General features: G+C 40.2%; 2 protein-coding genes across 4 annotated transcripts in view; one reads left to right on the top strand and one right to left on the bottom strand.

Annotated features, from left to right (window-relative positions):
- Nucleotides 1-69: 69 nt before the first annotated feature.
- On the top strand, nt 70-22,028 carry UBA5 (ubiquitin like modifier activating enzyme 5). 3 transcript variants are annotated; one of them, XM_025189698.3, is made up of 13 exons: nt 70-227; nt 1,042-1,169; nt 5,553-5,598; nt 5,693-5,777; nt 9,413-9,522; nt 9,999-10,085; nt 12,434-12,518; nt 13,428-13,532; nt 14,532-14,659; nt 16,409-16,544; nt 17,257-17,332; nt 18,495-18,601; nt 19,299-22,028. In XM_025189698.3, exons 5-13 carry the CDS (start codon nt 9,452-9,454, stop codon nt 19,380-19,382), a joined length of 879 nt encoding a protein of 292 aa, XP_025045483.1. In that variant the 5' UTR covers nt 70-227; nt 1,042-1,169; nt 5,553-5,598; nt 5,693-5,777; nt 9,413-9,451; the 3' UTR covers nt 19,383-22,028. The 3 variants fall into 3 exon arrangements, with proteins under 3 accessions (XP_025045483.1, XP_006133209.3, XP_075778022.1); XM_006133147.5 differs by having other exon boundaries at nt 5,693-5,782; XM_075921907.2 differs by lacking the exons at nt 70-227; nt 1,042-1,169 and adding an exon at nt 1,509-1,749 and having other exon boundaries at nt 5,693-5,782.
- The window catches only part of NPHP3 (nephrocystin 3), a 51,058-nt gene continuing 47,963 nt past the window's right edge, over nt 20,195-23,289 (bottom strand). Inside the window, exon 27 of the mRNA XM_014578611.4 lies at nt 20,195-23,040. Coding sequence (XP_014434097.3) covers nt 22,860-23,040 — 181 coding nt within the window. The 3' untranslated portion in view covers nt 20,195-22,859. The remainder of the gene's footprint in view (nt 23,041-23,289) is intronic.

The following is a 23,289-nucleotide window of genomic DNA, read 5'->3' as shown; positions in this document are numbered from 1 at the left end:
CTATTGGCGCAAACAGTCCCCTGGCCTGGAGGCTCCTCCTCCCGTGGGAAAGGCTTGAGTTGCCTGAAGTGAAGGGATGCGGGGCGAAGGGGTCAGGCAGGCTGTTGGTTTAGATGCAGTGAGAGCAAACTTAGCTTCTCCCCCAGTCCCAGCGATCATTGCCAACTTGTGCGTCTGACAGACAACTAGTCACAGGTGCTGGCACCTATGTGTGTGTCGTAGCTAAAGTAAGTTTTCCCACTTCCAGCTACAGAGCTGGTGGGGGATGCGTGTGTGTGAAGATTTGGTATAAAATGTGAAATTGTGAGGGGTTTTACATTTGTTTTAATTCAGGTGTGGAAGATTCTAGCCAGAGCATTTCACTAGTAAGCAATCATAGCGTGGCGCATGTGAATGACAACCGGGTTCCCATGTATCTCAGACAACCACTAGGTAACTTAAGCAAAATGCAGGACAATGTAGCACTTTAAAGACAAACAAGATGGTTTATTAGATGATGAGCTTTCGTGGGCCAGACCCACTTCCTCAGATCCTGGGTCTGGCCCACGAAAGCTCATCATCTAATAAACCATCTTGTTAATCTTTAAAGTGCTTCATTGTCCTGCATTTTGCTTCAGCTACCCCAGACTAACACGGCTACATCTCTATCACTAGGTAACTTGTAACTCACAGCTGTATTGCAGCAATCGGAGTGTGATGTTTCACCTACAAATCTATCACAACGCTGAACAGATACCACGTTGAAACATCAGCTTACAAGCCTGCTGACCGATGTTTTAAAATATAACCATGTGATATCATTCTTTCCAATTCTCCCGATTTTATAATAAATCTTTTTATATTCGAGTTTTTTCCTCCTTTTACTTCTAACTTCCAGAGTCAGTCAAATGGTGAAGAAATTGCAGCCTTCACTTAAAAAAATGGAAGTTTCTAGCCGTAATGATTGCCTGAAAGCGCTGAAAATGTGTCTCAAACATCAGAAGACAAATATAAAGCACCCAACAGGTATTATTTAATAACATCTATTGCATTATTTTTCAGCTAAATTCCTGATATGTAGGGGCACGACTAAAGACGTTTTCAATGCCTACGGTTGGTAATGCAGAATCAAAAGCATGCCACAGAGGGCGGGGAAGTGTTTATAACAACTGTGTATGGCCGATGAGGTGGTAAGTAAAATGTACTGTTTGTGCCTCCTGTGCAGGGCAGTGTATATAGTGCCTATAATACCGTGTCTGTGGTTTCTGTCATTCTACATATTGCTTTGTGTATGTCTCCTGCTCTAAGGCAGTGTTGCCACACATTGTTATTATAGATATTAATGCAGGTGCTACATTTCGGGCTCGGGCCTCACTAGCATTTATTTTCTATGGGTTAATGATCGTGACTGTATGTTAATACTTCGGGCACACCGCCGATGGCAGCCGACTTGCCCTCCCCAGCGTCCGCTCCCTTCCCCCCTGCCGCTCGGCCTCGCGTCGTGCCCGGAACTCTGCTGGCGGGCTGGGTTGCAGCGGGGAGGACGCTGCCTGTGGCTCCCGGCCGGAAGCCGCCCGCGCGGAGACGTGTCGCTGCGCTGCCGGGCCGGGCGCGAGCCGCTGCCATGGATTCGGCCGGTCTGGTGGCGAAGCTGCAGCGCCGCGTGCGGGAGCTGGAGGAGGCGCTGGCCCGGGAGCGCGGCGGCGGCGGCGCGGGGCGGGCCCGTATCGAGAGCATGAGCCCGGAGGTGACCGACTCCAACCCCTACAGGTGACGGCGGCGCGGGGGCTCCGCCCTGCGGGGCGAAAGGGGCGAAGCTGCCACGGGGCGGGCGGGGAAGCGGCCCTGCCCTATGGGGCCAGTGGGGCCAAGGCTGGCGCTGCCCCGAGGGGGTTGGACTGGCCCGGGGGGGGGGGGTTGTGAAGGAGACGGGAGCGAGCACCTGCCTTACTGAGACTGGAGAGGGCTGCCGTATGGGGGGTGTTGCACAAGGGTGAGGGGTTGCCAGGTGGTTTCAACAAAAATACCCGACACACTCGACATTGCATCACAGTCTACATGACATCTGAGTTAGAAAATACCGGACATTGATAGTTTCTCAATTTGTTTTCCGAACAGAAAGCTCAAATACCGGACACCTGGCAACCCTAGATTTATGTGTGGTAGGGATGTGGGTGAGAAGCCTACTAGCACACTCTCCCTCCCTCTCCGCCTCTGTGTCAGGAAGAGCCAGTGCTGGGTTAGCACCATCTCCAAAGGGGTAGGCATGGGAATCTGCCGTGAAGCAGGCCTAGGTTTGCTGCGGGCAGAGGCTGCACCATATCCCGTGGAGCAGCCCTTGTTCACCTGGGACGGCTGGGCTTGCTCAGTTCCGTCTTGTGCTGGGTCCAGGAGCTACCCTTCTCCCCTGCTGCTGCTCTGCAGTTTAAATGTAGTAAGAGCTGGGCGAGCAGGCAGCCTGGCTACTACTGCATTTAAACTGAAGAGCTGCAGCAGGGGTAGGTCCCAGAGGATTCCTCCCTTATTGACTAATCGTGTGGTTTATAGAAATTCTGTCTACTACATGATTAGTTATTTACTCGCTTCCTAACATCCCTAGTATGTGGAGAGACAGGAGGGCAGGGCTTCCCATAGTATGTGAGAAGGGGAAGATCTGACCCTTATACATATATAGGAGAGGCGATTTATTAAGCAAAATAAGACCTCTTCCCCGTTTCATTCACTGAGAAGTGGTGTGTTGTGCCACCCTTACCTGTCTCTTGGTGGTGAATTATAAAACTGTTTTGTGTTTTCTGTCTTTGAGAATGAAGTATTTTACTGTGAGTTGGTTAGGGCAAAGTTACTCATAATGAAGTAAGAGTCAGTATTTGGGAAGTAATTGGAGTTGGGGTGCCTGGGTTTTATTTTTCTTGATTTACACATTGGGTCATTTAGGGCTTGATTTTCAGAGGTGTTGACGATCTGCAGTGCCTATTAACTTGTGAATTTCAGCACTTCCGAGAATTATCCTATAACTTTTTGCCTGGGATTAAGTTATCTATATATTTCAGAGTGTCTCTCTGTCTGTCTGTTCAAGAACTTCTCTTAAATGTAAGAGCTAGGACCACCAAATTACCAAGTATACAGCTTCCTCTTATCATAACTTAAAGCAAGGGAAGGGTTTAATTGTGCCAGGAAAATGGGATGTGCCTAGAATGGGGATTGCTTCTCATAAAACCATACAGAAGTGACCAGTCAGATGAAAGGGGCTTGCTGGGGACACCGCTCCTGAGGACCTTCCTAGCCCCGAGCCTCCCACTCCCAGGAGCACTGTAAGGAGGTCAGGGAGTGGAGAGCTCAACATTGCTGGATGTTCTCCTTTGTCAAGGAGTGAGGAGAAAGTACAGTTTGCTGCGTTCCTTGTTCTGGCTGGGGAGCATAGGGGAGGGCAGATGAGTTGTGCACTTTGCTCTTGCTCCCTGACAGGGACAGGAAGTGGAAGAGCAAGCAGCCCTGGTAAGAATCTCAATTGGGGGTGGGGAGATGCCCCTAACTCCCCACCCAACCCCCTAATCTCTCTCACACAGTTCCCTGCCCAGAGCTGCTCACCCCTCCAACCCTGATTCCTGTACCCAACCCACTTCCAGCCCCTCCCTAAGAACCCAGACTATGCTAGGTAAATGTGCTAGTAATATATAGATTAAAAAGAACAATCTGTTGGGAACTTTTAAAATCATAATACTTTGCTTGTATACAGCAATAAGATAAAATAGAGTAGATACAGTACTTTTTAAAAAAAGCTCTGTTGTTCTCTATAAAAATCATACTAATGCAAATCACTATTTAAAATGTTTCAGCAGCAGGATTATGCTTAATCCTCCCCAGTTTGGTTGTCCCCTCAATCTGAAAATAGCCCTGTCCCATCAGATATCTTTCATAGTCCAGTATTGAAGTGATAAGATTCTCCCTGAAAGCTTTTGTTGTTAGTAGTTACCAGGGTGTTGGCCTGGCATTGGAAAAGCAGTTTCTGCAGTCACATTAATGCTCAAAAAAAAAAAAAAAAGAGAGATTGAAAGTGTGTGCACACGCACACACACACACTTCTCCCTCTTCCTCCCTTCTGAGCCTGCAAACAGTAATACCTTGAACAGTCTCATTTGTTTCAATGGGACTGTTCACACTAATAAAGTAAAGCATGTAAACGGTTGCAGCATTGCGGCCTTAGTGTTCTTATACAAAGAATTGGATTTCCATTCTCTCTTAGTACATGCCACTCTGCTCATTACACTTAAAACAGCTCAGTTTATTCTTTCGCTGGCAATAGTTTTAGTATGCAGAAGAGTTAAAGCCATAGTCTTCTGAAGCTAGCAGGATTATTTTTCAAGTTGCTGCTTACAGAATGTGATGGTGACATAGTGACTTTCATTCTGAAGTGTGCCTGGTGCTTTAATTTTCTGGAATGAATAAGGCCTTAGAAATAGAATTAAAAAACAAATGAAATAAAAGAAAAACGATATAAATAAAGGGTCTGAAATTGTTTTTGATAACTTCCCGCCGGTAGGTTGCTGTTAATTATGTAATCTTCTTTATAGACTACAGGTTGGATCTCTATAGTCTGGATTTATATCACCTGGCAACAGCTGTGGTCTGGCATCCCCATGGATGCTTCCAGGCTGGAGCACTCAAAGGGAAATGCCAGGGCTCCATGCTTAGCAACTCCTCCCCAATCCTCCCAGAGCTTCCAAACTGCAAATGCCTCATTTGCAGCCTTTAAGGTTGGGGGCATGGAAAAGGGGAACACTTGGGGGGAAAGGTAGTGGTGCCGCAGAGCCCCATGGCTGGGGACCAGAAGTGCAGCCCCAGCCCCTGCTCAGTCAATGCTGGCCCCTTTGCTGTTGCTGCCAGAGTTGGAGCTCCATAGCAGATGGCAGCAGAGTGGCTGGCATTAATCTCCCCTGGTTTGGGACTGGTCAGGTGCTGGACCAGGAAAGTACAACCTATACTTACTATTAGATTTTAGGGATGAGATTATAGTATCTCATAAGAAATATGACATTTGATGTTAGTGTTGGTTTCCAAACCATTAACTCATTTTCTTTGCTTTTGACTCTCTTATCAGCATTATTATGTTTATTTCCAAATAATTTATCATTTGACCTTAATTTTAGTCTTCTAGTCCCTAGTACATCTCTAATTTTTTTCTTAATATTTTTAAAGTAAATTTTATCTTAGAAGAACACTATGGTAAATCTGAGCATATTCATATTCTGAATAGTTTTCTTTTAGATACCTTTGAGAAGTAGTGTAAATTTAAATATTTCAGAAATAAAATTATAGATGGTAATCACTCCTCTTATATGCCCCTTGTCTAGAATTCCACAGCAGAACCTAGAGTTATCAAAACTTGATACTACAATTCCAGCAGCACTGACTATATAACTGTTAATTGTATATTGAGTTCCTCTGTGTTTTGTTCTTTATCATTCTGCTCTTTTAACTTTTTATTGTTGCTCAGATAGTTGCATCTCAATGATTTGAGAGAACATTGCTTGACTGTGTTGGATAGTTTAATTTATGTTTTTGTTTTTTCCTAGCCGCCTGATGGCATTAAAGCGAATGGGAATTGTGAAAGATTATGAGGTATCATTATGTTTGTTTTAGAAAACTGTCATTGTTTCCTTTCATGAAGGCTACTTTGTAACATACTAATCTGCATTTATTTTTCTTGACACAGAAAATCCGTACCTTTACGGTAGCAGTAGTAGGTGTTGGTGGAGTTGGCAGTGTAACTGCTGAAATGTTGACAAGATGTGGCATTGGTAAGGTAATATACATTTTCTTCATGTACCACTAAATAGACGATCTAGTCCTGTATATAATAGGTACTGGCAAGATGAATTTCTTGTTTCAGTCTGCACCAATGTTAGTCAGTTTAAGCAAGCAAAAGACTAATACCGATGAAAACAATGGAAGTGATGAGTCTTCTGAGGTACCTGGTTCTCTGTTCAAGTAAACTAGGCTTACCTAGTACCAAGTCCTGAATGGTGCCAATGCACTCTCAGCTGGGTGCTCCATACTTTTCAAGATCCGGGTTCTTGTGTATTGCTTTTAGTTCAATTATAGCTGGCAGTGGAGGGAAAAAAGCTGTAAATAAAGAGTGAAGATTCCTAATGTAGAGAAGGAAGATTGAGAGCCTCTATTTCTCATAACACAAGAACAAGGGAACATTTGATTAAATTGGGAGCAATGAATTTAAAACCAATAAGTGGAAACAAATGTGCATTGTGTGAAAAATCAACACACAGAGCTCATTGTCACAAGATACAAAAAGACAAGAGTTTAGTAGCAGTAAAATTAGATTTATATGGATAATGAGAATATCCAGAGTTAATATAATACAGGTTTTTTAAGTGTAGGAAAGAATCTAAACATTCATGCTTCAGGGTGAAAACTAACCTCTAACTATTTGAAGTTACTAAGACATTTTCCTTATGAGCAGGTTTTAGCACAGTTCATCCTAATAAGTAGGTTACATAATTTACATAAAATATCTAGAGTCATAAAGGGTAACAAGAAAAAAATTCTAGAAATATATTCGAAGCAAGAGAAAGCCCAAAGACAGGGTACTCAATGAGGACGGGGAGAAACAACAGAAAATGTGCAAATGGTCAAAATGGTAAATTAGTTTTTTGTTTCAGTATTCACCAAAATGGTTATTGTGAATGAACATCTAATGTAGTGAATGCCAGTGACAAAGAGGTAGGATCAGAGGCTAAAATAGGGAAAGAACAAGTAAAAATTATTTAGACAAGTTAGATGTCTTCAAGTCACCTGTGCCTGATTAAATAGATCATAGAATACTTAGGGAACTGACTGAGGAGATATATAAACCATTAGAGATTATTATGGGTGCAAGTCTCTCACGGAGGTCATGGAAGTCACAGATTCTGTGATTTTGCCAGGACCTCTGTCACTTCTGCAGTGGCTGTGTAGATGGCCTTGGGGGCTGCCTCAGCAGCATAGGCAGCCTCTGGGTTAGCCACACTGGCCACTGCAGAAGTCTTGGGCCACTGAACCCGCACTGCACACTCAGCAGCAGCAAGAGTTTTAGTGTAGGATAGAGCTCAGATTTGGCACAATGGGTTGAGATGCAGAAAGGGGTGAGGGCTCCTTGGAGAGCCTCCCCAAAAGTAGCAGCATGTCCATCAATTCCTAGGCAGAGGTGTGGCCAGGTGGCTCTGCACACTGTCTCCATCTGCAGGCATCACCTCCTCAGCTCCTGTTGGCTGCAGTTTCCAGCTAATGGAAGCTGTGGAGCTGATGCTTGAAGCAGGGGGCAGCATGCAGAGCCCTACAGCCATGCTTCTGCCTAGGAGCCAAGGCACATGTTGCTGCTTCCAGAGAGCCATGCAGAACCAAGTAGGGAGCCTGTCAGCCATCTTTTTCCACTCCTCCCACTCAGCATCAGGATCCTGGACCACCCCTTCCCCAGATCATCGAAGATTTAATCAAAGGACTGTAGTCCAAGTCATGGCCCATGAAAAAAAATACCCGTAAGTAGCCTTAGTGATTTTCTTCAAAAAAAGTCATGGAAGATGGGGGAGATTCCAGAGGACTGGAACAGGGCAAATATAGTACCCATCTGTAAAAAGGGAAAGAAGGACAACCCAGGAAATCACAGACCATTCAGCTCAACTTGAGTACGCAGAAAAATAATCAAACAAATAATTTAACAATCAGATTGCAGGTGATAATAAGGTGATAAGTAACAGCATGAAATTGTGAAGAACAAGTTGTATCCAGCCTAGTCACTTTCTTTGCTATGCTAACAAGTGTTATGGATGGAGAGAAGCGTAGATGTGATTTATCTTGACTTTAGTAAGGCTTTTGATACTTTCTTGAATGATCTCATAAACAAACTAGGGAAATAAACCTAGCTAGATCTACTGTAAGGTGGGTGCACAACTAGTTGAGAAACCGTTCCAAGAGAGCAGTTATCCATAGTTCACAGTTGAGCTGGGAAGTCATATTGAGTGGGGTCCTACGGGATCAAAATGGGAAATGTCTGCCTAAGAAGGAGTACGGGATCTGGGGTCACATTGGATCATACGTTACATATGAGTCAACAATGTAACACTGTTGCCAAACAAACATCCATCATTCTGGGATGTATCAACAGGAGAGCTGTAAACATGACATAAGTATTTTTTCACTCTACTCTGCACTTATTAGGCCTTACCTGGAATATGTAGTCCAATTTTGAGTGCCACATTTCAAGAAAGATGTAGATAAATTAGAGACTGATCATTTTTGTTGCTCTTTTCTTAACTAAGGTCTAGAAAACATGACCTAATGACGGAATATTGGAAAACAGCTGTGCTTGAGTCTGGAGAAGAGATGAAATTGTTCTCCTTTGCCTTAAATTACAGCAAAGACAGTTAGGTGGGACATTAGGAAAAACTTCCAGTCAGGGTGGTTAAGCCCTGGAATAAATTACCTAGGAATGTTGTGGAATGTCTGTCATTGGAGATTTTTAAGAGCAAGATAGGCAAACACATGTCAGAGATGGTCTAAATCAGTGGTTCTCAACCAAAGATCTGAAGCCTCTTGCAGGACTGCAAACAGATTTCAGGAGGTCCACCATGCAGGACCAGGGTTAGACTTTCTGGGGTCCAGGGCAGAATGTCTAAGCCCTGCCCCACACGGCTGAAGCCTGGGGCCCAGATCCTCGCCTCCTGGGGCTGAAGCAGAAGTCTGAGCAACTTAGCGTCATGGGATGCCCCGTGATGATGGTTTCCGGACAACTGCCTTGCTTAATACTCCTTAATGCCAGGCTGTGGCATACATAATACTTAGTCCTGCCACAAGTGCAGGGAATTAGACTAGATGACCTCTCAAGGTCCCTTTCAGTCCTATGTTTCTATGATTTCTTCTGAAGCAGCTACTGTCTAAGACAGGAGACTTTACTCTTTGGCTTACTGACCTGATAAGGATTGACATATCAGCTGTACCTCTGTATTAGCTAATCATTCAAAATAAATAATTATAATCTATGCAATAGAGTTGCAACTCAAAAATACAGTCAGAAATTACCTTGAAATAATCACATACATGAATGTCAAAAGAGACATTAAAGTGAGTGTCTATTGAAATGGCTAGTCTGCTTAACGTTCTGCATCTTTTAGATAGAGATATGTGTCCTGTTAACCATCATTCTGATGACTTGATCTGAACTGTTTGGTGTTTTCAGGTCTTAGTGACCAGCATTTTAGAGACCAGTCTTACAGTCCATACACATCACAGAGACTACTGTCATGCAAAGCATTACTGAACTGACTCATATATATTCATGGGATCAGAGCCTATCACAATTTGCTGTTTATAATACCAATATGGTGTTTGTCAACAAAGATACATAGAAAATTCATACATATTATTATAATCTTCATTGTAGTTGCTGCTGTTTGATTATGACAAGGTGGAGTTGGCGAACATGAACAGGCTCTTCTTCCAACCTCATCAGGCTGGACTAAGTAAAGTGCAGGCAGCGGAGCATACTTTGAGGTATATAGTGAATATCAAATATGTTTAACATGGGTTGCTAATTCAGACTCAGATATTTCACTCTAAATAAACCACACAGAAGTAGCATGTTCGTATGGAGTCCAAAGACTGACCGGCACTAGAATTTTTGCTGGTATAATGTAGGGTACATGTAGGACTTCTTTTGATAATGATTTTTTTACACGGGAAAAGCCTTGGTGCAGATGCAGTTGTACCAGCAAAAAGTGATTTTTGCCAGTGAAGCTTTTCATTTAGAGAACTGGCATAAGGTATACTGGCAAAAGCATGTTTTTGCCAGTAGAGGCTGTCTCTATGTTTAGGAGGATTTGCTAGTGTAGCTAACTAGCTAAATTTTTCTAGGCTGTTGTGTGTTTAGAAAAAGTCCAGCAATGCTTATGAGCTGGATAGGAGAGAGCTCTTTTGGGGTTGCTGCTCTGTTCATTATCACTGTTGATTGATTTTATTTTCTCTGCAAGGAATATTAACCCTGATGTTCAGTTTGAAGTACATAACTACAATATCACAACAGTGGATAACTTTCAACATTTCATGGATCGAATAAGGTAAAATGTTTTGAGAGAAGCACACAACTTCTTTTGAGGTTTGTTAGTAAGCAAAGTCTCAAATTCTCTATTGGTGTCATGATTGTTTTAAACAGTAGGCCTCCAACTGGAAAACAAACATATTTTATGTAAAATCATATTTTATGTAAAATATAAGACACTTTTTTATTTTCTAGTCCTGTTAATTCAAGTGGAGCTTGGTAAATGGCATTTACTGTTGTCTCACTTTAAATTTAATTTGTTCTATGTTTATATTAGTGTTTTTTTAAAGACGTCCAATTGCACAATCCCTGCATTTGAGTAGCTTGCCTCACACTGGAAATAACACAATGTAGTTAATATATCACGTTATGCAGAGAGAGAGCATTAAGGGAAATAATTTATATTACACTTCTTCAAATATTTGAAGAAAGAGGTGCAAATTATACTCAGATTCAGGTAATTATACTCTTACCTGAATCTGTTGCGACTCCTCAGATGACCCCATTTCTAAGGACTGCCTTTTTACTGGATGTCCCTGAACATTTTGGATGAACAGGGTTTTATTGAGTGTTTTGAGACTGTTTGTGCATGCGGCTCATCATGGTAAGCTGGTAGTGGGCTACTAGACAGGTTGCTTCCCTTTCGTCTGAATGTACAACTGTCCACATCTCCCATTGGCTGAAGTTTGCCATTCCTGGCCAGTGGAAACTGCCGTGTGGGCCTCAGGTTGTCCACCACTGTTCCAGACTATTTTGTTAGATCATCTATATATTTGAGGAAGCTTTTTTTTTTTCCTTTGTCTATGAGCAAGTGAGTGTGTCTGTCCATTTGTTCAAGAACTCCTAAACGGTAGGAGCTAGGACCACCAAATTTGATATGCAGCTTCCTGTTATAACTTAATGCAAGGTCAGGGTTTGGCTGTGCAGGGGGAAGGGGACTGAAACCCCCATATGCTTATGGGGATGCATAAAAGCATACAAAAGAGAGACAATCACCAGGCAGGTGAAAGGGGCAGGCTGGGGATATCCCTCAGCCTCCAGGTCTGGGATTGCCTCAGCCCTAAACCTCTAACTCAGCAGTCCCCAACCTTTTGGGGCTGCCAGGCGCCCGGGGGCGGGGCCATGCACACGCCGCGCATCCAGGGGTGGGGCCGCTCATGTGCCATGTGCCCAGGCTGCCCACGTTCCCAGGTGGCGGGGCCGCTCATGTGCCATGTGCCCGGGCTGCCCACGTTCCCTGGGGGCGGGGCCGTCCAGGGCAGGGCTGGCCCTGATCACTTGGCAGGTGCCTATAAATGCCCTGGCAGGCACCACATTGGAAACCACTGCTCTAACCGCTCAGGTGCCCTTTAGGGAGGGTAGGGGCTACAGTTCTCCACCCCCCCCTTCCCCATTCGTACATTAATATTTCTCGCTCTTCCCCATCATCAGGGAGAGGGGAAAGTGCAGTTTGCTTTATTCCTCTATCTGGTTGGGGAGTGTAGGTGGCAGACAAACCTGAACCTGCCCTGGTTGAGGGACATGCATATGGGAGCTGTGGAGAGCCATACCTGCAGATGCTAGGAAAGCAAAGAGATGCAGTGGCCTTGAAGTGGTGCTTCTCACCTGGCTCCACGCTCTGTGGTGAGAGAAGGTTGGGGTAGTCCTCTCTTCCCCGGGGCAGCTTGCATAATGAACCCTTCCTCCCCAGGCCTACCTCAGAGCAATGATTTAAATGAAGAAAAACAAAAATGAATTTAGTTAGGGCTTGTGTAGACTGCATTCCTCTCTTGAAAGAGGAATACAAATGAAGCAGATCGAAAATGCAAATGAAGTGCGGCTTTACAAATCTTGTGCTTCATTTGCATAATCGCGTCTGAGCACTTTTTCGAAAAAGGTTTTTTTGAGAGAAACCCGCAGTCTAGACGGGGTTCTTTCGGGAAAAACAAACAAACCCTTTTTCAAAAGAATCTATACTCCTGAAAAAATGAGGTGTATGGGTACTTTCAAAAAAGGATGTGTGGTGTGGTGGTTTTTTGTTTTTTTTTAAATTTTTCTCCCCCCGAAAAACCACTGTCTAGACTGCAGGGTTTTTTTCCCTTGAAAAACCCTTTTTCGAAAACGCTTTGATGTGATTATGCAAATGAAGCGTGAGATTTGTAAATCCGTGCTTCATTTCAATTTTCAGTCTGCTTCATTTGCATTCCTCTTTCGAGAGAGGAATATAGTCTAGATGAGCCCTCTATGACTTGAGCAACGCCAGGTAAACCTTCTAGTAGGAATTTATTTGCCATTGTTTTATGTAATGGAAAGAATTAAATGTCTTGACTACAATGTATTAATGCATTTTGTACCCCATCCTCACGTAAACTGTGGTATTTACTTCAGTTACGGTGGGTTAGAAGAAGGAAAACCTGTTGATCTTGTACTGAGCTGTGTGGACAACTTTGAAGCTCGAATGGCAATTAATACTGTAAGTACAGCATGTAAGGTCTGTGCATACTCTTGTGGGTTTGCTAATATATACTTCAGTTATTTATGGAAGTTATGTGCACCATAAAGAAGACAAAACTTGAAGGAGTCTCTGGATATATATGAAACTAAGGAAATGTGAGGAGGAAATGAGCTTTTATTCAGTTCTTGGAGAGTAGAAAGCAGACATGTAAAACAAGTTACATGTGATAGTAGGTTAATAGTTACTTGTAATAAGTCATCTTGTAAACTGTGTACATTCACTGACTGTCTTTGTATAACTATCCTATGGAAATTGTATAAGAATAATTGTATTTTGAGGTATATTAGTAAAGCAGTTTACAGTTTTTACTGTGCTGTTTTCCTTTGCAGTTGTAATAAATGCAGTGTATTTTCCAAAACAGAATTTTGTTGCCATCCACCTGTTAGCTTGATCCACATATGTATGTATATATGATGCATATAACTATAAATATAATAGATCCATCTGTAAAATAAATGACAATTAGAGACAGAAAATGGTAAAGAAATTGAATAGAAAATTGTAATAAGCCATATTAAACGTTTGGTCCCTGATATGGAAACTACATCCATGTGAACTGTACCCTTGCATGTATCCAGAGCCCCATTTATTTTTGTAGTGCTCCAGACAGGTGCAAAGATCTGCTGTTCAGGGTCCAGTATCCATATTTGGCCTTTGATTTTCATTGTTGTCAGAGTTACTAAAAGAAGGCATAGCAATAGTTTACAGTAATACCTCTTCTAATCTGACATTTCTTTTATTTTCTGGCTTTAAGAGAGAAAAGTCACAGATTCACCAGTATATGATACATGATTTCTAATAAGGTTTTGCGACAGACTTCTTCAGTGTTAATTAATTGTAATCCTGGTGAATGTTTGTGGTTTTAAGGCCTGCAATGAGCTTGGACAAACCTGGATGGAATCTGGAGTGAGTGAAAATGCAGTCTCAGGACATATACAGCTCATCATACCTGGTGAATCTGCTTGTTTTGCGGTATGCAATCCTTTGCTATGGGCTCCTTTTTCTGAAATCTGGGTGTAGTAGTGTCACTGATGTAGGAGGTCAGGATTTACTGTCGTGGTGTCCTGACAGGTCTCCCGATCTGTTGATGATAACTAGAAGGCTGCCTGCATGTGTGCTCAGTGATGTGTTCCATGTTGACTTGTGCAATTAGTCAACACAGCAGACCCCGAGAGAGCCCCCAAAGACCACAAATTGGATAAGGATTGAAGGTGTCTGGCCAGGTTTATTGTTAAGTGAAGTACAGTAATAGTTGTCAGTAGACTCTACCAAACCACTACACACATGTACCCCTGACAACGGACTCAGCTCAATCAGTGGGAGGTCCCGCTGCCCCCCCAATACCACTTTATAAACAGGTACAAACAAGTTACACATCACTCCTGACATTATCAGGTTACCACCCTCTGACTCTACTTAGATATTACCCATCACCCTACACGTTATGGTTTGATTAGAACATCTCTATCCATTGTGCTGTCAGTTTAGACCCTTTCCTGAACCTGGGTCGGTATTTGTGGGTACCAAGGTTGTGTTTAACGATCTGGTGTTACCATCCTTTTGGAATGTGCTTTCAACTTATGACCAGTACCAAATACTGTTCTACACCTGGGCCAATTACCAATTAGTGTTTTATACTCTCGGCCCTGTTCATGGCAAATTCTACTTCTTGCTCACAGCTTAGCTTTGCTTTATATTAGCCATGTTTTGTTAATTGTTAGCTAGGCATCAGGCCTCAAAGCAGGCCTGTGCTACATGGACTTTTGTTTTAGGCCCTCATCTTACTAAACTGGGATCCACTGGATTTCTAGTTTGCGCTTTTAAAAACAGAACGTATGGTGCGAAAGTAGCTGGCATTTCATGGCGATATAGTCACAGCTTGTTTTAGTTCAGAGTAACTCCAGTTATTGCCTTTGTGCAGTTTATGGGTTTTTATTCATTTTTAATGAGATTTCTTTTTCCTCTTCCCAGTGTGCTCCTCCACTTGTAGTTGCTGCTAATATTGATGAAAAAACATTAAAACGAGAGGGCGTTTGTGCAGCCAGCCTTCCTACCACTATGGGAGTAGTTGCAGGGATTCTTGTACAAAATGTTCTAAAGTAAGTTGAACTTACTTAAAATACTGTGATTTAAAGAATCCTGCAGGCTTCTTATAATTTTAAAAGCTGCACATCTTCAGGACAGATCTGCCTCTTTCACACATACTCTTGTACAAAGGCATTTGCTTAAAAGAGATGATACCAAGATATGTGATATGAGAGTACAGCTACACTGCAAAACAAAATCCTGTGGCAGCAAGTATCAGAGCATGGGTCTACTGACTCTCACACTGTGGAACTAAAAATAGCAATGTAGATGTTCCCACTTAGGCTGGAGCCCCATTCTCTGAAACCTGGAGAAGAGGGTGGGATGTGTCTCTGAGTCTAAGCTCCAGCCTAAGTAGAAATGTTGACACCGCTATTTTTATCTCCTTAGGTCAGTGGTTCCCAACCTTTTGGGGCTGCCGGGCGCCCAGGGGCAGGGCCGCACATGTGCCGCGTGCCTGGGGTGGGGGCCGCGCATGTGCCAGGTACCCGGGATCCGGGGCGCAAGAATGGCTCTGGCCGGCCCTGGTCACTATGCGGGTGCACATAAATGCCCCTGCGAGCACCACGTTGGGGACCACTGCCTTAGTTTGTTGACTCAGGTTCTGAGACTTGCTGCCACAGGTTTGTTTTTGGCTCCCCTACCCCTAGCTTAGACATATCACTGATATCACTGGACTACTTTGCAGTTACCATTTTCTGCACATTGTTTCAAATGCTCTTTTGCTATATTTATTTTTGTATTCATCTTGAATTATGAAACCATGACAATGTCAAAGCAGCAGGATAGTTTTCTTGGTTTTCTTTGCACAAAGCATGTGCAGAGAGTTAGTCCTGCATAGTGTCTATTCAGTGATGCAAAACTTCTATAAATATTTTTACAGTGTAGTAAAGTTTTCTACAATAGCACAAACTCCATCTCTTCAAAGAACTATGTCCATTGGAAATTTTGAACAGTTCTGTGCATAAATGTATATTTTTCTTTGCTTATTTTTAAGTCTTGAGTTAGGGAGCTAAAATCCTATTGTAGACAAACTCTGGGCATAATTGTCCAGATGCTGTTCACTGCAGATGAAGTATTTAAAACTGTCCAGCTCTTGTGCAGTAAACAGAAGCTTCAGTTTTTCCTTCTGCTACAGAGGTGTTCTGTTGACTTTACTTAAATTCACAGAACATATATTAAAGGCAGAATTTGGTCATCTAGTAATAAATACACGAAATTTACTGTTTTTAGTGTGGGATTTCCAAGAGGTCACCCTGTCTTAATTTTTCTCCCACTAAAGATGTCTTTGGGAGGTGAGTTAAGCCAGCATTAATTGCTTTTGACAATTCCACCGTGAGTGAATGGAATTGGATACAAATAGCAGGACGGGGAAGACTGCACTATGTTTCAAAAACATAAAAATTACCTTTTCCTAGTTTGCAAGCAATTCTCAAATTTCATCCATCATCTCTCTGTGCTATTTATACCTCTACAAACATAGGGTCAAATTCTCATATGGTATAATTCAAGATAGCTCCATTATTTGATAAAGATATACTGATTTACACCAAGTGAGAATTTAATTCATAGTTTCTGAACTGTGTATATCTAATTTTAAAAGAAACACCAGTAATTTAGACTAACAATATAGTATCGTGCCTGAGGGGTACACAAATATTTTTTTTAAATAATATCTGGAAAAAACATTTAGGCAACTCGCTCTGAATCTGTGAACAAGAAAATACTTTCATTTCAATTTAGTGCTCATTCTGTTTTTTCAGGTTTTTATTAAATTTTGGTACTGTCAGTTACTATCTTGGTTACAATGCAATGCAGGATTTCTTCCCAACCATGGCCATGAAACCAAACCCACAGTGCAATGACAAAAATTGCAGGAAACAGCAGGAAGAATACAAGGTAAAAAATCCATCTTGGTTATTACCCATGGAATATCTGTGGTAAATAAAGCAGATCATTCATAATTTGAAGCCGCATTGACAGGTTATTTCCTGATGGCTGCACAAACTTTGAAGTTAGATTATTTAAAATATTTTAGAAGTATTTGTAGGTCATCTTAAAGGAAAAGGTAAGCACAGTGACTTATGGAACTGATCATTTTGCAAAAAAAACCTTCTAAAATATTTGTTGCTTAGTCCCTAATCCCACAACCTCTTATGTATGTGCTTAAGAGTGTGTAAAGATGACATAATAGATTTTTTAAAGAAATTATGGCTTGCTTTTTGATGTACTTATTTTTTATATTAAAATAGTCAGGAATGTAACCTTCGGTCTCCCCTGATTTTGTGCTAAGATTTGTTGAAAGTTTAAAGATGATGTATATTGTGGGTTCACTCTAAGTGAGTGTTGAATATTCAAAGTCGTCTTTTTTCCCAAATTTTGCATTAGTCATTGATGATTAATTGGGAGAAGAAATATTTTCAGATTGCTCTCCTTTATAATGGATAAAGATAATCGCCTTTTAATCCTTTGCAGGTCACCCTTAAATGTTTTCTAAAAGACCATAAATAAATTCACAAATATTTAGATTGACTTAACTCTCCCCAGTCTTACAACAAAAGTAACCACAAATTCATGTTTGTGTGTGGGTTTTCCCCCTTTTTCTCTTCAGGAAAAAAGGGCTGTGCAACCAAAACAAATAGTAGTTGAACAGGAAGAAGAAATAGTGCATGAAGATAATGACTGGGGTAAGCAATCATCTCGGACTTGAAGGGACATTGTCAATAAACTCAGGGAATTTAATTAATCTTTATTAAACACTATAAATTACAGTTTCATGTTTTGGTTCTCATATATTGAGCAGGTAAAAAATTAATCTCAACTGTATATATTTAAATAACATTTCACTTTATTTCTTTAATCTTGTGAAAATATCTATTCATTTCATAGGATAGATTTTAATAGGATCTTTTATATGGAACTTAAGACCCAAACTTAAGTTTAGCTGCAAGTCCCTTTACATATCTTGTCAGTGAGTATTCATTATAATCATGTTACACACGCCCCCACCCCTCTTGTAAGGAAATTTAAATAATGGAGATTGCCTATCTCCTAGAACTGGAAGGGACCTTGAAAGGTCATTGAGTCCAGTCCCCTGCCTTCACAGCAGGACCAAGTACCATCCCTGACAAATTTTTGCCCCAAATCTCTAAATGGCCTCTACAAGGATTGAACTCACAACTCTGGGTTTAGCAGGACAATGCTCAAACCACTGAGCTATCCCTTCCCCCTTGTAAGGGCATTAGCAGCTGAGAGAATTGCTGGGCTAAAATTGTCACCACACTTTTCAAGAGTATATTCATTCTTTGACATGTTTACTTTTTAAATATTATATTTCTAATAAAAAAGAAAATATAAGCTTACTATAAGGAAAAAATAGTCCTTACAATGAATGACTTAGTCTATGAAAGAGTACCCATGGGAGAGATGAAAATCCTATTACTGGAGCCACTTAAAATACATTGTAGAGAAGATAACTTAAAAATAGAGTCCTGCACAGATACAAAATCTGTATCTGCAAAAATGAGCCACAGACATCTGCATCCACAACTGCATATGCGAATACCTTTTGCAGGGCTTTAGATACTAATTTTGTATCTGCAAAAATTAGCCGCTGATATCTGCATTCACAGCTGCAGATATGGATACCTGTGACTCAAATGGATATTCGCAAATTTGCATGGCTCTACTTAAAAGATCCCTTACTGGATGTACTATTAAAGTACATTTTTTAAATTTTAATAAGCTTTGGTTGCTGTTTTCATATAATGGCAATGATAACTTTGATCCTCCGATTTACAGGGTTTTTTTAAATCTAAATAATTGACATTTTGACTTGTTGATATTGAGGTATTGAGCTGGTATCGGAGGTTTCAGAAGAGGAGCTGAAGGCTGCTTCTGGTCCACTTCCTGATCTTCCACAGGGAATTACAGTAGCATATACCATACCAAACATGGTAAGGTTAAGTCATCCTTTTTAAAAATGTATTTAATGACAGTAGTAGAAGGATCTATATTATGTGTAATTAGAGGAAAACACTATAATGCAGTTTTCTACTTTATCCTTTGGAATGCACTAAACATTGTTGATACATGAAAGTGATAAACTTATTATCATTTGTCTATAGTAAAACCCTATCTGTAACAATTCTAGTAAAACAAATGCATATCTGCACATTCAATCTGAGTATATCTTACACATATTATTATTGCTGGAGCCTGAACAACATTATTTTAAACTATGAATTTAGTAGCTTCAAGCTAGTTCTAAGAGCAACAGGAATTAATGAATTTCTCTGTGGGTGATTAGGTTTAAACACAGTGAGGAATTTCCCCAATTGTTTAGGCAGTCAAAACTGTTCTTACAAAATATGTTTATCTTTTAAAAGAAAGATGTGGTCTAATTACAATAAAACATAAGCTCAATCATTGGCAAATTTAACTTCCATGTTTATGTATCAAAAACTAATTCTTAAATCCTAATCAGAATGGAGTTTACAAACAGATTTTGGGTCAGACATATAAAACTGTAAATGACTATGGAATAGTTTATATTGTAATGTTTGGGCCTGATCTTACAAAAACTCTGTATTTTGAACTCTTTATATTCTGTCAGAGTAAAGAAACTAAATATTTTTCTCCTTTTGCCAATAGGAAGAGAATGCGGTAGCCGAGGTAACAGTATCAGAGTCTGAGGAAAGCCTAGAAGAACTCATGGCCAAGATGAAGAACATGTAGGCAAAAAGGATATTTAACATTTGTGCTCTTGCACAAGAACTGGATCTAGAAATATCACAAGAAATGAAGTCATGTAAAATTCCAGTCTTAAAACTTGAACTTGTGGTAAAACAGAACTATACAAACTTGGAGATGGCATCTCATAACTCTTTTCTGCTGTTCGCTTATACACTGCTTTAAAAACAAAGTTGTACTACTGTAAGTTTTCATTTCTAATCATGCTAGGGTCCAAATCTAGGGAGAAAGAGAATAGACAAACTGATAAAGGTAAACATGGCACACACATGATTTGGATGATATCTTGGCAATGTGGGAAAAGTTAAACAGAGTAGCCTTGTCTGAATAGAATGGTTCAGAGGATTGATAATGGAGTCTTCAACATATGTTGCCTCTTCAAATGTATACCAGATTGGTGGTTGTTATAAGCAAGTTTGTAGATGGCTGTACCTGTTTTGTGGGTAAATTGAATGTTTAAATCTTTTCATAGACCATAAATTTCACTAGAAAAATCTTAAAAGGGTTGAGTGATTTGTCAATTTGTGTCTCATCCCTCTTCTTTCTTAACAAGTATTTGTGCATACATGGTGTCCCCGCTATAAGTCGCCCCATTATATATCCATTCCACACTAAAGTTCTTGACTTTGTAGGAATTGATGGGTTATACATCTAAAATCCATTTAGAATTATTTGGCTACTACTTTACATGGCAGCCAGTTTTATAAAAAGACAACTATTTACAATGGTATTCTATGCATAGTTTTACAAAAATAGTAATACATATTTAAAATTAGTGGAGAGACGTTAGTGTATGCAAAATAGTTCTTGACTTCTGACTATAGTTAGTAAATAACTTACACTTGCTCATCCCAAATTATAAAATGAGGTGGTAGAGTCTAACTAGTTTAAAAAACAAAACAAAAAAGGAATGGGGCAGATGTTTTCACCTTTACAATTAAAGCATATTGGAATTTAGAATTATAAAAAGAACCATGGTATTTCTCTGGCTGAGAAATCTAGTGGAAGTTTCAGATTTTTTGCAAATCATCGAACACACAGCAAAAGTGTACTGCATTGAAGTGTAACTTTGCTCATTTATTTGTTAAACTACAATATGCTATCAACTGTTACATTTTTAACAGTGAATCTTAGTACAAATCTATAGCAAGGTCTCATTATTAGGTCTCTGTGGATACAATGGAATACACTAGCAGTTTTGATGCAGAGTTCTACTGTGTTTATTAAGTTACATAGAATTTGACTTATACCAAATATACAAAATACTTCAATTTCACGTACAAACAAGACATGGTGGGACATGTTTTCTACAAAAGAATCAAGAGAGCTATATTACACTTGCTTTGGATACCATTACAAAGAAATCAAACAGCTGTTTGTAAACTTCTAAATTTCAATTTTTGTTTAAATAAAAAAAGCTTTTACTATGCTGTAAGAACTTCATCGCTTGTGTATAGTTTCTTCTTCAATTAAGTTGTGGTGCTTAATGTTAATTTCACTTTTGTACATTTCATTGCAGCAGTATAAAACTAATCTTTCCCAAGTTTCATTCTTAAATATTTTTCTATTCAGAAAAAGTGCTGAGGGGAGGGAGGTAGACTTAATTGCTTACTGTAAAAGAAAAAAGGGAAACAACAGTATCCCTTTGAGAAAAACAGCCTCTGTACTTTAAGACTAGTTGAATAAATGGATTAGTTCATGAACGAAGTTGTTCATCAGTCCACTGAAGGCTGAAAAGGAGTATATCATTTTTAAATAAGTGAATTTATTCAATTCTGTTTGTAAACAGACAATCATTGTAGCTAACTGGAAGAATCGCTACAATGTAAATGTAATAAAAATCAAGTTAGAGCTATTCATTGATATTATTCAATTATTTCTCCTGGTTAATACAAGCATAATTGTATACTGCGGTTTAATATTTTTCTCTACTAAAACCAGAGATGTGCACCAGTCCTCTAACTCCATAATATTCTTCTCTCTGGTTACTCATTGAAAAAGTATATTCCTACTAAAAATAAATGGATATAATGAACACCAATTAAAAAGCTTTAGCCAAAGATGATAAAAAGATCACTTAGGGCTTGTCTAGAATATCAGTTCCTGCATGATGAGCTGAAGTGTAAACATATAGTCCATTAGCATGCTGCAAACTAAGGCCACTACTATACTTACCACAATGGAGATCAACCTTCTGGCATTTGATTTAGAGGGTCTAGTAATTATCTGCTAAATTGAACACTGAGGGTGCCTCCAGTATTCCTCGATTCACAAGGTGTAAGGGACGCCACCCCCCTCTCTGCTGACCTCCTGCTGTTGAAATGGTGCCAAGCTCGTCTAAAGGTACCATTGCTCCAGCTACATTATTTACCTTAAGCCAATCTTCCAGGTCTAGTGGCCACAACAATCTTCCTCTCTGTCTCGCATCTTACATGCAAAGTTCTATAGTACAATTCAATCCTTCAAAATAGAGTTTAAATCAAAGCACATTACATACATTTTTGTGCGTGTCAGTGTCTCAATGATTAGTGTGCAGCAGGCTGTTGGGTTGTAGATTTATACCCTGGCTTGTCATGCACAAACTGAAAACCTAGGGTGGGTCTAGACTACAGGGTGGTTGTTTTTTTTTTTTTTTTTTTTTTTCAAAAAAACTTCACCTGCATCTAGACTGTAACCGCGTTCTTTCGAAAGTGAATAAAAAGAACGCGGCAGTTTTTTCTATCACGGTAAACCTCATTTTATGAGGAACAACACCTTTTTTTGAAAGTACTCTTTAAAAAAAAAGGTGCTATTGAATGCAAACAGCTTTTTCGAAAGAGAGGATCTAGACTCTTCGGAAAAAGTGGCTCACTTTTTCGAAAAATCTTCTTGTAGTCTAGATGCTCTCTTTTGAAAGAGGCTTGTACTCTAGACGTAGCCATTAAGCCCTCAGTCAATAGCCATGATCTAAAAACTCAAAGTATGTCTAAGAACCCTGTTTCCTTAAAACATTGTTTCTCAAACTGTAGGTCCCAAACCCCTGGGGGGTTGCGAGCAACTTAGAGGGGGTTCGCAGTATCAAAGTTTGAGAACCCCTGCCTTAAAGTAAAAACAAAGACAGGTGTCATTTGGAAGTAACTGACTTCTTTTGGTGGAAACACAATATATGGGTCTCAAAACTATTATGTCCCTGAATAAGAAAGTGCTCCTGGAAAGATGAGGAGTACAATAACTATAAATTCCACAAACATCATCACAATGTGGATACATGGAATAACTAGTAGATCTTTTATTGATTATAGGCTGCAGCTTACAGGTCCTGTACTAAGAAGAGGTATACAGAAAAAAAAAATACTGCATTAAAGCTACAGTCTGAACAAGTAACTAATAGGTCTTTCACTAAATTCCTGTGCATTATACAAAAGTAATTCCGTACTTGATGATTAAGATATTTTTCACTAACTTTTTTTGTATTAGTTTGCATCACCTTTGCCCATGGTCTAGGAAGACATTTGGAGATAATGCACTTCTTAAACTGAAAGTGTCTCCACTTGATGAGGGGCGGGAAGCTGCTTTTCCTCCTATAAACAAAGTCTCTGCTTCTTTTATTTCCATGGCTCTCTTGTACAGCTCAGCAGCCTTCTCGAAATCTCCTCGTTCATAGCTTTGGGAGAGAAGTAAACCAAAATTTAACCAAATCTGCCCCACTAACTCATTCCTGTACTGAAGTCTGTAAAACAAAATACAATGAAATAGGAAAAAAAACAAACCCAAAAACCCAATCCCCCAACTTTGCTAATGCTAAGTTAACATTGCCTGGTGTTAGCTTGTGTCCTTCCAGGACATTTCGTTCAGCAAGAATTTCTGAAAACAAGGAAATAGAGAGGTAAGATAAAGGGCCATATAACCTTAA

Source organism: Pelodiscus sinensis, chromosome 2, assembly GCF_052426305.1.
Source record: "Pelodiscus sinensis isolate ZL-2025 chromosome 2, ASM5242630v1, whole genome shotgun sequence".
Lineage (NCBI taxonomy): Eukaryota > Metazoa > Chordata > Testudines > Trionychidae > Pelodiscus > Pelodiscus sinensis.
The sequence above is the reverse complement of the archived record's forward strand: the minus strand, read 5'-3'. Positions and strand labels throughout refer to the sequence as shown.